The sequence below is a fragment of the Gorilla gorilla genome, chromosome 5 (assembly GCF_029281585.2).
Source record: "Gorilla gorilla gorilla isolate KB3781 chromosome 5, NHGRI_mGorGor1-v2.1_pri, whole genome shotgun sequence".
Lineage (NCBI taxonomy): Eukaryota > Metazoa > Chordata > Mammalia > Primates > Hominidae > Gorilla > Gorilla gorilla.
This window is the reverse complement of record NC_073229.2, coordinates 65,377,676-65,390,329: the sequence shown is the minus strand read 5'-3', so window position 1 is coordinate 65,390,329 and position 12,654 is coordinate 65,377,676. Positions and strand designations below refer to the sequence as shown.

Sequence of the window (12,654 nt, the reverse complement as noted above, 5' to 3'; positions counted from 1 at the left end):
ACACAAATGCAAAGCACTATACAAAATATTAACAATTACCAGAAAGTAATGAAGGCACAATGCCTTTAATAATGAAAACTATCAAGAGTTCTCTGTTTCAAGTTTTACATTTTACAAATAATAATAGGTATTAAAAAAAACAGGAAGTACAGATTAGACAAAGATATTAGTAAGCTGAAAAACCAATCCTAAAGCTTAAAAAAAAATTAGCAAAAGGGTTAGAAAAAGCATATTTTCCTACACTGGAAATAAAAGTATCTCTAGATTAAGAGGAGAAATTTAAAGTCCTATGAAATATAATCTAATGCTGGCACTGAAAGTCTATGTCATCTCATTTTTAAACTTTTAAAACTAAAGTGTATTCATATCTCCGTTGGGTAGTACAGTCATTCCATTATAAAGAGGGAGTAATAGATAGGTCATCTTTTAATATCTATTTCAGTCCTCTGATCAGTAAGAAACCATAAAGTCTGATCAGTAAGGACCATAAAAATTTTACTTATCTTCTTTTATTATTTCTACTTTGGCTGCTAAATTTTAAACAAATTTCAACTGTGTAATTTCAACTTTATCCAACTTTATCCACACACAAATTGCATAAATATATCTCTTAAAGAGTTTCTTTGACAATTTTTTTTTTTTAAATGCACCACCGCTGTCCATGCTGACTTACCTGTTTCTTTGGAGGTCCTTACTGTAAGTGAATCAAAGTCTACTGATTTTGGTCTAAGGGGCAACTGTTCAGAATCTAGCTTTGGTTTTGATACTGGCTCAGTTTCAAATTTTGATGAAATGCTAGAAACTTCCCCATTAATCCTGAAATAAGAAAAAAACACGCAAAAATCACTAGTATGAAACATGACTTTTTTTTTAATTGTGATTTAATGACATTAAAGATTGTATGGCCTAATACCGATTACTTTCTGTTCTGTAAAACCATTTCCATAAACGCAAAACTCTCTCCTAAGGCTGATCACAATAAAATAAAAAATATGAGAACAGTTTAGTAAGTGTAGAAAATTATTATAAACATAAAATTAACATTCAACAGATATTAGTATACAGAAAATATTAAAAATAATACTTAAAAATTAAACTGCAACAATAGGACAACTCTAGAAGGTAAGCAACAGTGAGAGCTAAATCAAAATGTACAGAATGCTCCTGTATTTTTTTTAATTTTTTTTATTATTTTAGATTATTTTTTATTTCAACAGGTTTTTGAGAAACAGGTGGCATTTGGTTACATGAATAAGCTCTTCAGTGGTGATTTCTAAGATTCTGGTGCACCCACCACCCGAGCAGTGCACACTGTACCCAATGTGCAGTCTTTTATCTTTCACTCCCCTCCCACCCTTTCCCCTCAAGTCTCCAAAGTCCACTGTATCATTCTTATGCTTTTGTGTCCTCACAGCTTAGCTCCCACATATTAGGGAGAACGTACAATGTTTGATTTTCCATTCCTAAGTTACTTCACTTGAATAAGAGTCTCCAATTCCATCCAGGTTGCTGTGAATGTCATTTTTTCCATCTTTTTTAAGGCTGAGTAGTATTCCATGGTATATATATATACCACAATTTCTTTATTCACTCATTGATTCATGGGCATCTGGGCTGGTTCCATACTTTGCAATTTGGAATTGTGCTGCTATAAACATGCATGTGCAAGTTATCTTTTTCATATAATGACTTATTTTCCTCTGGGTAGATACCCAGTAGTGGGATTGCTGGATCAAATGGTAGATCTGCTTTTAGTTCTTTAAGGAATCTCCACACTGCTTTCCATAGTGGTTCTACTAGTTTACATTCCCACCAGCAGTGTACAAGTGTTCCCTTTTCACTGCATCCATGCTAACATCTATTATTTTTTGATTTTTTGATTATGGCCATTCTTGCAGAAGTGAGGTGGTATCACATTGCGGTTTTGATTTGTATTCCCTGGTAACTAGTGACTTTGAGCATTTTTCCATATGCTTGTTGGCCATTTGTATACCTTCTTTTGAGAATTGTCTATTCATGTACTTAGTCCAGTTTCTGATGGGATTGTTTCTTTCTTGCTTTTAAAGTTTATTGGTGATGTTTTAAAAAGGGCTGTGACTTAGGAAGGCTGTGGCAGGAGACTAAATGGGCTGCCATTCCTTGACTACTGCTGCATGTGGTAAGAAGAGACACCACTGGGTCCCTTCACTGTCCTGGGTGGCTGGGGCCCACTGCACCCTGGAGTCCTCCTTTGAAAGAGGAAATCTTTCGAGGATTATCACCCAAGCCAACTTTATTCCAGACAGCCATCTCTGCAGCCTCGACAGTCCCAAACTCCACGACACCAGTACCTGCCTTCTTACTCAAAAGCACCAGGTTGAGAATTCCACCATACTTTTGCAAAAGCCACAAGAGGACACCTTTGGAGTAACTGCCTTCTGACTCATCCTTCCTGTACTTCCATTTCAGTTTCAGTTTTGGGTTCCTTTGTCTTCAGTATTTTCTGACTTCCAATCTCAAGTCAAGTTCCTGGCACATCTGCTCCTGGATCATCATCTGCTGTTCCTCCAGCTGCCATGAACACTATTCACTAAGATGTTCAATCTCCTGCTCAAGTGTCCTGGTGCTCTAGCTTTCCTCCACCTTCTCACTCGCCTGGGCCTGGGCCTCAGGTCATGATTAGCTTTTTTTATTCTCTCATCAAGCCTCTGGGTCCTCTATGCTGTCTGCTTCTTGGCTTTTTTAACATCATCATATGCAGCCCTGGCTGCAGCAAGGCCTGAGAAAGCTAGTGGAGGAGTTCAGCTGCTCTGTGATTATCCAACTTGTCTGGGTGGCAGGAGAGGGCCTTCTACCTATAAAACTCCTTCACCTCTTCGTCTGCTGCTTTCTCCATGATGCCTAGCAGCACGAACAGGTCCATCTCTAAGAGCCCTTGGTTTGCCATGGTTCCAACCCTGACTGGATTTGTACTATAATTCCCCCAAGTGTTTTAAGCATGCATGAGGACTGTTGGCACAGCCAACAGAATAGTGCTTAGCACCCTGGGAATTTACTGATGCATTTTAATAACCAAAGCTCCAATAAAATTCCCAGAACCTGCCTGTGATCTTTGTTTACATATCCAGCTTTCAACATGTTTATATTCTTCTTGGATGTTATTTACAACATTAAAATAAACTTTAACTTTTCAAAAAGATAAAAGATAATAAGTGTTGGTGAGCATCTTAAGGAAAGGGAACCCTTGCACACTGCTGGTAGGAATGTAAATTCCTACAGCCATTATGGAAAACAGTACAAAGGTCCCTTGAGAAATTAAAAAGATAATTATCATATGATCTAGCAATTCCATTACTGGGTCCATATCCAAAAGAAATAAAATCAATATGTCAAAGAAATATATGCATTCCCATGTTTACTACAGCACTATTCACAACAGCCAAAATATGAAAGCAACCTAAAGTATCAATGGATGAATGAATAAAGAAAATGTGGCATATATACACAAAGAATACCATTCGGCCATAAAAAAAGAAAGCAAGCCTGCCATTTGCAACGTCATCAACGAATCTAGAGGATGTTAAGTCAAATAAGCCAGGCACAGAAAGACAAATACTACGTGTTCTCCACTCAAATGCGAAGTCTAAAAAAGTTGATCCCATAGAAATAGAGAGTAGAACGGTGATTACCAGAGCCTGAAGTGGTTGTGAGTTGGAGGGGAGTGAGAAGATGTGGTCAAGGAATACATACAGTTAGATAGAGGGAATAAGTTTTAAGAAATCCATTGTAAATTTTAGTGACTGCAGTTAATGTGATGTACTGCATTCTTTAAAAATGCTAAGAGTGAATGTTAAGTGTTCTCATCATAAAAATGTTAACTATGTGAGGTTATCACAGTTACCGAAGCCATTCCACAATGAATTATATATATGCTTTAAAACATCATGTTGTATACAATAAATACACACAATTGTATATGTCAATTTTAAAAATAAATATAATTGAAAAATAAGAAAAAAAATACCTGGAGATTTAGAAAGGCAATAGAGCCATTAAGGTCAAAGGTGAGTAAATCAATAAGCTAATTTAAAATTAGGTAAAACTTACTTGGCTATAGGAGGTGGTGGAGGAACTGGTTTTTCAGGTCGCTTTGGGTACACTATTCCAGAAGATCTCAATAAATTACTGGCTTTGGTAGGTGGAGTAGGTTTCTTGGGTGGGACTTGTGGAGCTGCTGGTTTAGAAGGTTTCTGTTCCAGTGTTGATTTTTCATCTAAGATTAAAAATATTTCACAAGTTATTAACAATCAAAATTATTTAGGTTTTTCTATTTCCAAAAGTTTGTATCAGGCTGGAAAAGTGTGACAGAGGCAGACATGAACTTTCGTTCTCTGTATTTGTATATGGGTGCACTGCTTTACTTATTTTACAGTTATATTTTAATTTAATAATCCCAAATAACTTTAAAAAATGTTTATTATGGTAGAGAGGAAAACCACTAATAAGCTTCCGATTAGTAGATAATGCCTGCTTTTTATTATGTTCCCAGGAAGCTTTGCTTTTAAGTGTAGTAGTCTATCTCAAATACAACCACATATGATTTTACTCTAACCAGAAAATTATCTAGACTTAAATTCAGACTATTTTCTGAAACTGAAATACAGAGAACTGAAAACAAGTAGAAACTCAAGTCCTATATAACATTCAAATTTAAAAAGCATGATGGTGAAGGAAAAAAAAAAATCAAATGTTAAGAGAAACTAGGGCAAGACTGCTTAGCCACAGACGAGAGAATTATAGGCTTATATTTGTAATTCTTACTACTGTACTAAGAATTTTATTAATACCATTTCATTTAATAATGCAATGAAATGGGTATTTCCATTTGAAGTAGAAGAAAATAAGCTGGAAAAAAACAATTTTGACAATTTTATACTATGTCAATAAAGACAATTTTATCACCAAAAAGGCAACAAGTACTCTTTTATTATACACGACATACCTGCTTCCTGATCTTTCAGGTGCTCATAAATAGGTATTAAAATTGATACATGCATACATGAGATAGTCATAATACAGCAGTCAGCTAAAATGTGTCTTAAGACATATATACAAAAATAAGACGCTCCTAAGCACCATACTGAATAATTTTCAAAATTTATTTGGTCTTTGAAAAAAATGTCTATCACAAGACCACAAATAATTCTGTAAGATTTCATATCAACCAGAAACTGGTGATTATAAAACCTGAACATCGTAGCACATAGCTAAACCTCTTCCTTTTAAAAATTACAAGTCTTATTTCACAATGAATACAAAATACTATTTTCTCACTTTTACCACTTATTTAATACTTTGAATCATATGAAAATATAGCTTAGTCTATAAAATTCTGGTCATCATTTGGTACAAAAATCTATTTTTATATGGCCTCAAGATATAACAATGTACTATATATAATTATACCACCAGGAATTTTTAAAAAACCAAACTCTCCAATTGAAATCAATAATGAAATAAAGCTATTTGTAGTTGTAACAACCAGCCATACTTAAATTTCTAGAAATTAAGAGATGTTTTATATAAAATACCATGAAAAATGGTCAAAGGATATAAATTAAAGAGAAGTTCACTGATTGAATATATTTCTTTTAACAGATACACAAATAACAGCTTGAAATTCTGTAGTCTTAGTCTAAAAAAAAGAATACATGGAAATCAAAAGGTAACAAAAATACGACTCATCATTCCTGGTTATGTCCATAACCAAATCAACTATAAGGTACTGACTTATTATATAACTACTATAAGATGGCAACATATTTATGTACTAGATTTTATTATTTAGTTGAGGTGACATTTACATAACATAAAATTAAAAATTCTAAAATGAACAATTCAGTGCCATTTAGTACATTCACCATGTTATGCAACCACCACCTTTATCTACTTCTAAAACACTTCCAATACCCCAAAAGATAACCCTTTCCTCATTAATTAGTTAACCCCTGGCAAACAGCAACCTGCCTTCTATCTTCTATGGATTTACCCATTTTGGATACTTCATACACATGGAATCATGCAATTATCTTTGTGTCTGGCTTCTTTCGCTTAGCCCAATGTTTTAGCAGTTTATCCTCTTCATAACATATAGCAGTATTTCATTCCTTTTTGTGACTGAATAATATTCCATTATACATATACACCACACATATATAAAACACAATCTGTTTACCCATTGAGGTATATCTGGATTCCTTCTACCTTTTGCCTACTGTAAACAGTGCTGCTATGAATATTTACGTACAATACACGACAGTCTGTTTTCAATTCTCTTGGACGTTTGGAACTGCTGGGTCATATGGTAATTCCACGTTTAACTTTCTGAAGAACCACCTAACTGCTTTTCATAGTAGCTAAAACATTTTCTATTTGCACCAGTAATGTATAAAAGTCCAATTTCTCCACATCCTTGCAAACATTTATTACTTATTTTCCTTTCTTAAAAAAATTTTTAACCATCTCAGTGGGTGTGAAGTGGTGCTCGCTGTGGTTTTGATTTGCATTTCCCTAAAGACTAATGATATTAAACATCTTGTCAAGTGCTTACTGACATGATTAATGATGTTAAACATCTTTTCAACTGCTTATATAACAAGCATGCTTATAAACATGCTTGTTATAAAAAACAAAACTTATATATCTCCTTTAGATAAATACCTATTTCAGCCTGTGCTGCAGTTTTAAACAGGTTTGTCTTTTTGTTAAGTTATAACAGTCCTTTACATATTCCAGATACTTGCAAATCTCGTAAGATTTCTCCCATTTTGTTAAGTTGTCTTTTCACTTTCTTAACGTCCTTTAATGCATATAAGTTTTTAATTTTGATAAAGTACAATTATTTTTTCTTTGGTTAAATATGCTTTTTGTGACATAGTCTAAAAAGAACAAAATACTTTTCTCTAGATTCATAACACTCTGAGACACCAAATGTGTGGGGATTTATTCCCACAACGACCAATTATCTGGCACCAGCTGAGTGTCCTATAATTTAATTCAATTCTGACACTGTCTTTCTGGGGTTAGCATCAGATCCCACAAGTTAAAGGCTCAGACCCACAAGACTGCTCCCACTCCAGATTCCAATCTCAAGTCCTGTCCTCTAGTACTTCTGATCAATTGGCTACAAATTGGGGATTCCCATGATCACTCCTTGGGTTTGATAACTTGTTAGAAGAGCTCACAGAACTCAGGAAGGCACTTTACTCACTGTTAACAGTTTATTATAAAGGATACAGCTCAGAACAGCCAAATGGAACACATGCAAAAGGCAAGGTATGCAGGAAGAGATGCAGAGTTTCCTTAACTTCTCCAGGTGTACTACCTTCCTATCCCCTCAATGTGTTCACCAACCCACGAGCTCTCTAAACTCTGTTGTTTAGGGTTTTTAATGAAAGCTAAACATTTGGTTGGTTCCCCTGGCAACAAGGCCCCTCCCCATCCTTAGGGACTTTACAAAAGCCTCCTCATTAATACAAACTCAGACGTGGTTGAAAGATGCTTGTCATAAATAACAAAAGATGTTCCTCTCACCTTTATCACTCAGGAAATTTCAAGGGTTTTAGGAGCTATGGTGCCAGGAACCAGGGACAAATATTAAATACACATTCCTTATTATATCACAATATCACACGTATCTAAAAACCTATTGCCAAATCCAAGGCCATGAAGATTTACTCTTGTTTTCATCTAAGAGTTTTAACTCTTATATTTAAGGTCAATGATCCATTTTCAGTTACTTTTTGCTTACAGTGTGGGGTAGGGCTCCAACTTCATTCTTTTGAGAACATCCAGCTGTGAGTACTAGAATGTTAGTTCAGCTAAAAATTTGCCAAATCCAAGAGAAAATGTAGATTTAAGGAGAAAAAAAAAAAGTTCTATGTTAGCTGCCTGAATGACCAAGGAAGAATTACATAAGGTACAGATATTATGATAATTTAAGACACAGGCTGGGTGCAGTGGCTCATGCCTTTAACCCAAACACTTTGGGAGGCTGAGATGGGGGCATCGCTTGAAGCCAGGAGTTCATGACAAGCCTGGGCAACAAATCAATACCCCCATATCTATAAAAGAAAAAAATAAATTAAAAAATCAGCCAGTTATGGTGACATGTACCTTTAGTCCCAGCTACTCTGGAGGCCGAGGTGAGAGAATCACCTGAGCCTAGGAGTTTGAGGTTGCAGTGGGCTATGACATCACTGCACTCCAGCCTGGGCAACAGAGTGAGACCCTGTCTCCAAGAAAGAAAATGAAATACAGAAAAGAGTTATCTCAAGTATATAATTTTTTTAACAAAAATGTCTAAAATGTACGCTAACAAAATACAACAAAATAACCAAAATATGTCCTTTTATTTGCTTCAGAATATAGCAATACATTACCAACACTGTACGTAATAAGTTAACCCATTTAATAATTCAGATGAGGGTCAATGTCCTACTGCATTAATTGAAATGGAAAAATAAGTGATAATATGGGCACCAAAGCAGGAGTGATTCCAAGTGCATAAATTCTAATTTAAAAAATCAAATATTCTATTCTTTGTGGTCACTTGGAGATGCCTTAGAGAAAAAACGTACTACCTAAAAAGTAGTCAGTCTATTCTTAATTGAACCTATTTTCCTAACATTTTAGAAAATGTTAGGACAAAATATATTTATTCGTATTTATCTCACTGAAGTTTAAACAGCAGCATAACATTTTCAGAAACGGTAAGTATAAAGTTTGAGAAACTATTACCACATGAACATACCAGAGTAACCACCACATAGGCCAAGAACTGAACATGATCCACATCTCTGAAGTTACCCTTATCCTTCTTCCCAATCACTACCCCACCTGCTCCCACCCAAGCTGTCTTCTAACACCACAGATTATTTATGAATATTTTTAACTTTATGTCAATGAAATCCTAAGATTCATTTTGCTGTGTGTAGCTCTCGTTCATTTATTTGTTGCTACGTGGTAACATGGTATATGAATATACCTCAACTCTTTTACCCATTCTTTTGCTGATGAACATTTGTGCTGTTTCCAATGGCAACTTTGTTATAAATTTATAAACTTTGTTATAAATTGCACTAAATGTGCAGATTGCTTTGGGTAGTATGGAAGTTTTAACAATATTGATTCTTCCAATCCTTAAACATGGAATATTTTTCCATTTTTTTGTGTGTCTTCTTCAATTCCTTGCCTCAATGTTTTCTTTGCATATATCCAGGTTGGATTCCATAGTATTCTTGGTTTTGTGGCCTGATGCTTTTAATCACTTTTAGAAAATTGAAAAACATTGTATCTTCAAATACAGTTTCTGCTCCATTTTTTTCTCCCTCCTATCTGGTCCTCCAATTACATGTACATAAGACCTTCCCACTGTACAGTCATCCCTCTGTATATACAGAGGATTGGTGCTAAGATCCTCACGTATACCAAAAGCACACATACTCAAACCCGATGGTGAGCACTGTGGAACGTGCCTGCACAAAAGTTGGCTCTCCTCATATGCGGTTTTGTATTCTCACAAATACTGTATTTTTATTCCCCATTAGGCTGAAAAAAATCTGTGTATACATGGACCCCATATAGTTCAAACTCATGTTGTTCAAGAGTCAACCATATTCTTTATGTCTCTTAACGTCTTTTCCATATTTTCTATCTTTTTTGTCTCCTTATGTTTCAGTTCAGATATTTTCTTTTAAAAATATACACACATATATTAACATTTGTGTGTATATATTTATATATACTTATATATGTAAACAAATTCATTTAAGCTTAGACTGACTCATATTCATATATACTTACAAGGTTCTAGTTCTGTCAAAATTATCAACCCCATCTTTTATTACTTCTAACATTTATTAAGCACAGTTACTTTAAAGCTTATATCTAGTATCTCTAATATCTAGATCCCCTAAAGGCCAGGTTCCATTGTCTGTTGTTCTTGGTTTCTAGCCATGTGTCATATCTATCAGTATGCCTAATTATCTCTGAATGAGTACAAGACACAAAAGATTTACAGGAAAACATAGAGATAATTTAAAACTCTAGATGATGTCTTCTTCTCTAGAGAATGAAGGTTTACTTTCATTCTTTCAGTAAGCTAAGGTAGGGATAGTAAAAATCCCAGGTCACCTTCCTCCCATCAAGAATTGAGATTATTAGAAGTTGAACTTCAGTGTTCCTCAGAGTTAGGTCTATTTCCATTTCATACTTCCTCCTACAGTAAATCCCTTTAGGAACTAAATCAAAACCTAGTTCACTAGGATACCTCCTCTTTCATGAGCTTTGAACTCTAATTTTTGTCTCCTTGAACCCAAAAGTCTATCGAAAGTTCTTTTCATAGGCTAAGCTACCACTTTCAAGATTGGCAAATGCTCCAACAGGAAATATGAGCCCCAATGCCAGACTTTACTGGGCTCTCCTCTTCCCGTCTATCTTGATCTTTTGATTCTTCATCTTATTTGTAGCTCTCCTACTTCTAGCAGATGACTCTGACAAATATATATATATATATTTGAGTGTGTGTGTATATATATATGTGTACATACATATGTGTATATATATGTATACATATATTTCTGTGTGTATATATATTTGTGTGTGTATATATGTGTGTATATTTGTGTATATATATGTGTGTGTATATATTTGTGTGTGTGTGTGTGTGTGTGTGTGTGTGTATATATATATTCAAGAGTTCCTGGTCATCAAACAACTTCTTAAATGTATATATTCTGAGAAAGCTCTCTTCGCATTCTTACGCTAAGCAATCTTCTTGGACAATCTTACCCATACCCGTAAATTTAATACCTAACTTCCAGAATAGCACCTTCCAACTAAACACTTAATACAAACTCTTAGCAAAAGTTCAGCCAATATTTCGTATCAAATCCCATGTCAAAAGCTGAATTCACATGGTTTCCTCCAGAAACTGTCTCTATTCCATACTTCCTATCTCATTTCCCCATTGTCATAATCATTAGTATCTCATTAGTCAACAAGATGTCAAAGTAGAACCTAAATTGCATTCCTTATGATAGATCCTAAATATATCTCAAAGTCTTCAGCAGACAATGCAGTTGAGTCCTCCCAAATCAATCCTACTTTCATATGATTACACTGAGACAATCAGTAAATAGTATTCTTCTTACAAGTTTCATTGGTCTAGAGGTAAATGTGCCCAAAAGTGGTCCAAGAAACTGAAAGGACTTACATTCTATGGTTGGGGAGAGGTTTTCCTCTCTTTTCTGTCAAATGGGCAAGAAATCATGTCGCCCTGATTGCCACTCTCAGCATTCTTGTGATCACAAGAGGAGACAGTCTGAAGATAAAGTGTACACTGAGGATGGCAGAATGGAAAGATATAATTCAGGTCCATAACAGAATCACTGAGTGGCAGGTCATATGACTCCTACTTCTAGACTTTCAATTATGTGAGATTTTTTTCCCTATTGTTTAAGTCAGTTTCAATAAGGATTTTCTGTTCTTTGCTCTTGAAACACTTCAGCTTCCTTTTACCCATACCACCTTCCACTATCCACACCACCATTATCTAGCTAAATACCACTAGAAGGAAGTTTCAGAAAAACAAATGTAAACATGTCATAATCTGGAATCCTTCAGATTTTAAAGAATCCTTCATATTATTTAATAAGTACTGCATTAAGTATTCCCTATGTATTATATACCTATTGTGTAACGCGTTAGAGAACCAATGGCAAGTAAGGTACAGATATCTATACACACACCTTTTCCCTCATGGAGTTTAACCAAGTGCAGGGTAAAGAATATCCCAAAACAAACATCTAAACTAATATGTAACAGACAATAATGAGAAATACCTACTTTTAAATAGTGTAGGTAAGGAAAATACTGTCAAGGAAGCAAAATTTTAAGCTGAATCTAAAAGATGAGAAAAACCTGGCCATGAAAGATTCTGAGAGAAGTACCATTCCAGAGAAAGGAGGATGTCCCCTAAAAAAGTATGTATTTTAGACAGAAAGTATGAAATGCAAACAGATGGAACTGCAAACACATGGAAAGCAATAAATGTAAATAAATCCATCCACTGACTGGGAATCAGAAGTATACAAATGGTGGCTGAAGCCATGAGCCTACAATAATAGAATTCAGAAGGAAATGCTCCTAAAGCAAAAGTGAGCAGATTCGCTGCTTCTACCAGTGAAAGTATAGAACCAGACTGGCCTTCAGCACCATTTTATGCTCTTTCTGTGGGTATGACTGTGTATGTGTGTAGAGGAAGTGAGGAGGACATATAGATAAAAGTTACCACTTAAGTGATTTTATAAGAAACAGCACCTTTGTTACATTCTCTTCTACGCATTTACATGCCTCCCTACCTGCATTCCAAAATAATTATGAGTTCCTCCCTTTGTATCATGAATTTCATACCAATGACATGATGAGTATCTTACTGAAAGATAAATACAAAAAAGGACATCTCAAAAAGCAGGATAACTTGTGCTTCAAAGTGGTAATATTATTACCATTCTGGGACACAGCTTGCCAGGATTTTAGGTACTTCTGGGAAAATGAAAACAACAGAGGGGCAGAGAACTGCTAAGCAGGTTTGAGAAAATCCACATGGTGGCT

At 35.0% G+C, this 12,654-nt stretch overlaps 1 protein-coding gene and 1 pseudogene across 3 annotated transcripts in view; both read right to left on the bottom strand.

Annotated features, from left to right (window-relative positions):
• The window catches only part of CD2AP (CD2 associated protein), a 147,355-nt gene that overhangs the window by 27,078 nt on the left and 107,623 nt on the right, over positions 1-12,654 (bottom strand). For all 3 annotated transcript variants that reach the window (XM_004044151.5, XM_055391932.2, XM_055391931.2), the window contains exons 12-13: positions 4,087-4,252; positions 674-816 (exon numbers count right to left, since the gene is read on the bottom strand). In XM_004044151.5, the coding sequence (XP_004044199.1) occupies positions 674-816; positions 4,087-4,252 (309 nt within the window). The remainder of the gene's footprint in view (positions 1-673; positions 817-4,086; positions 4,253-12,654) is intronic.
• On the bottom strand, positions 1,376-3,853 carry LOC129534532 (dnaJ homolog subfamily C member 17-like; annotated as a pseudogene).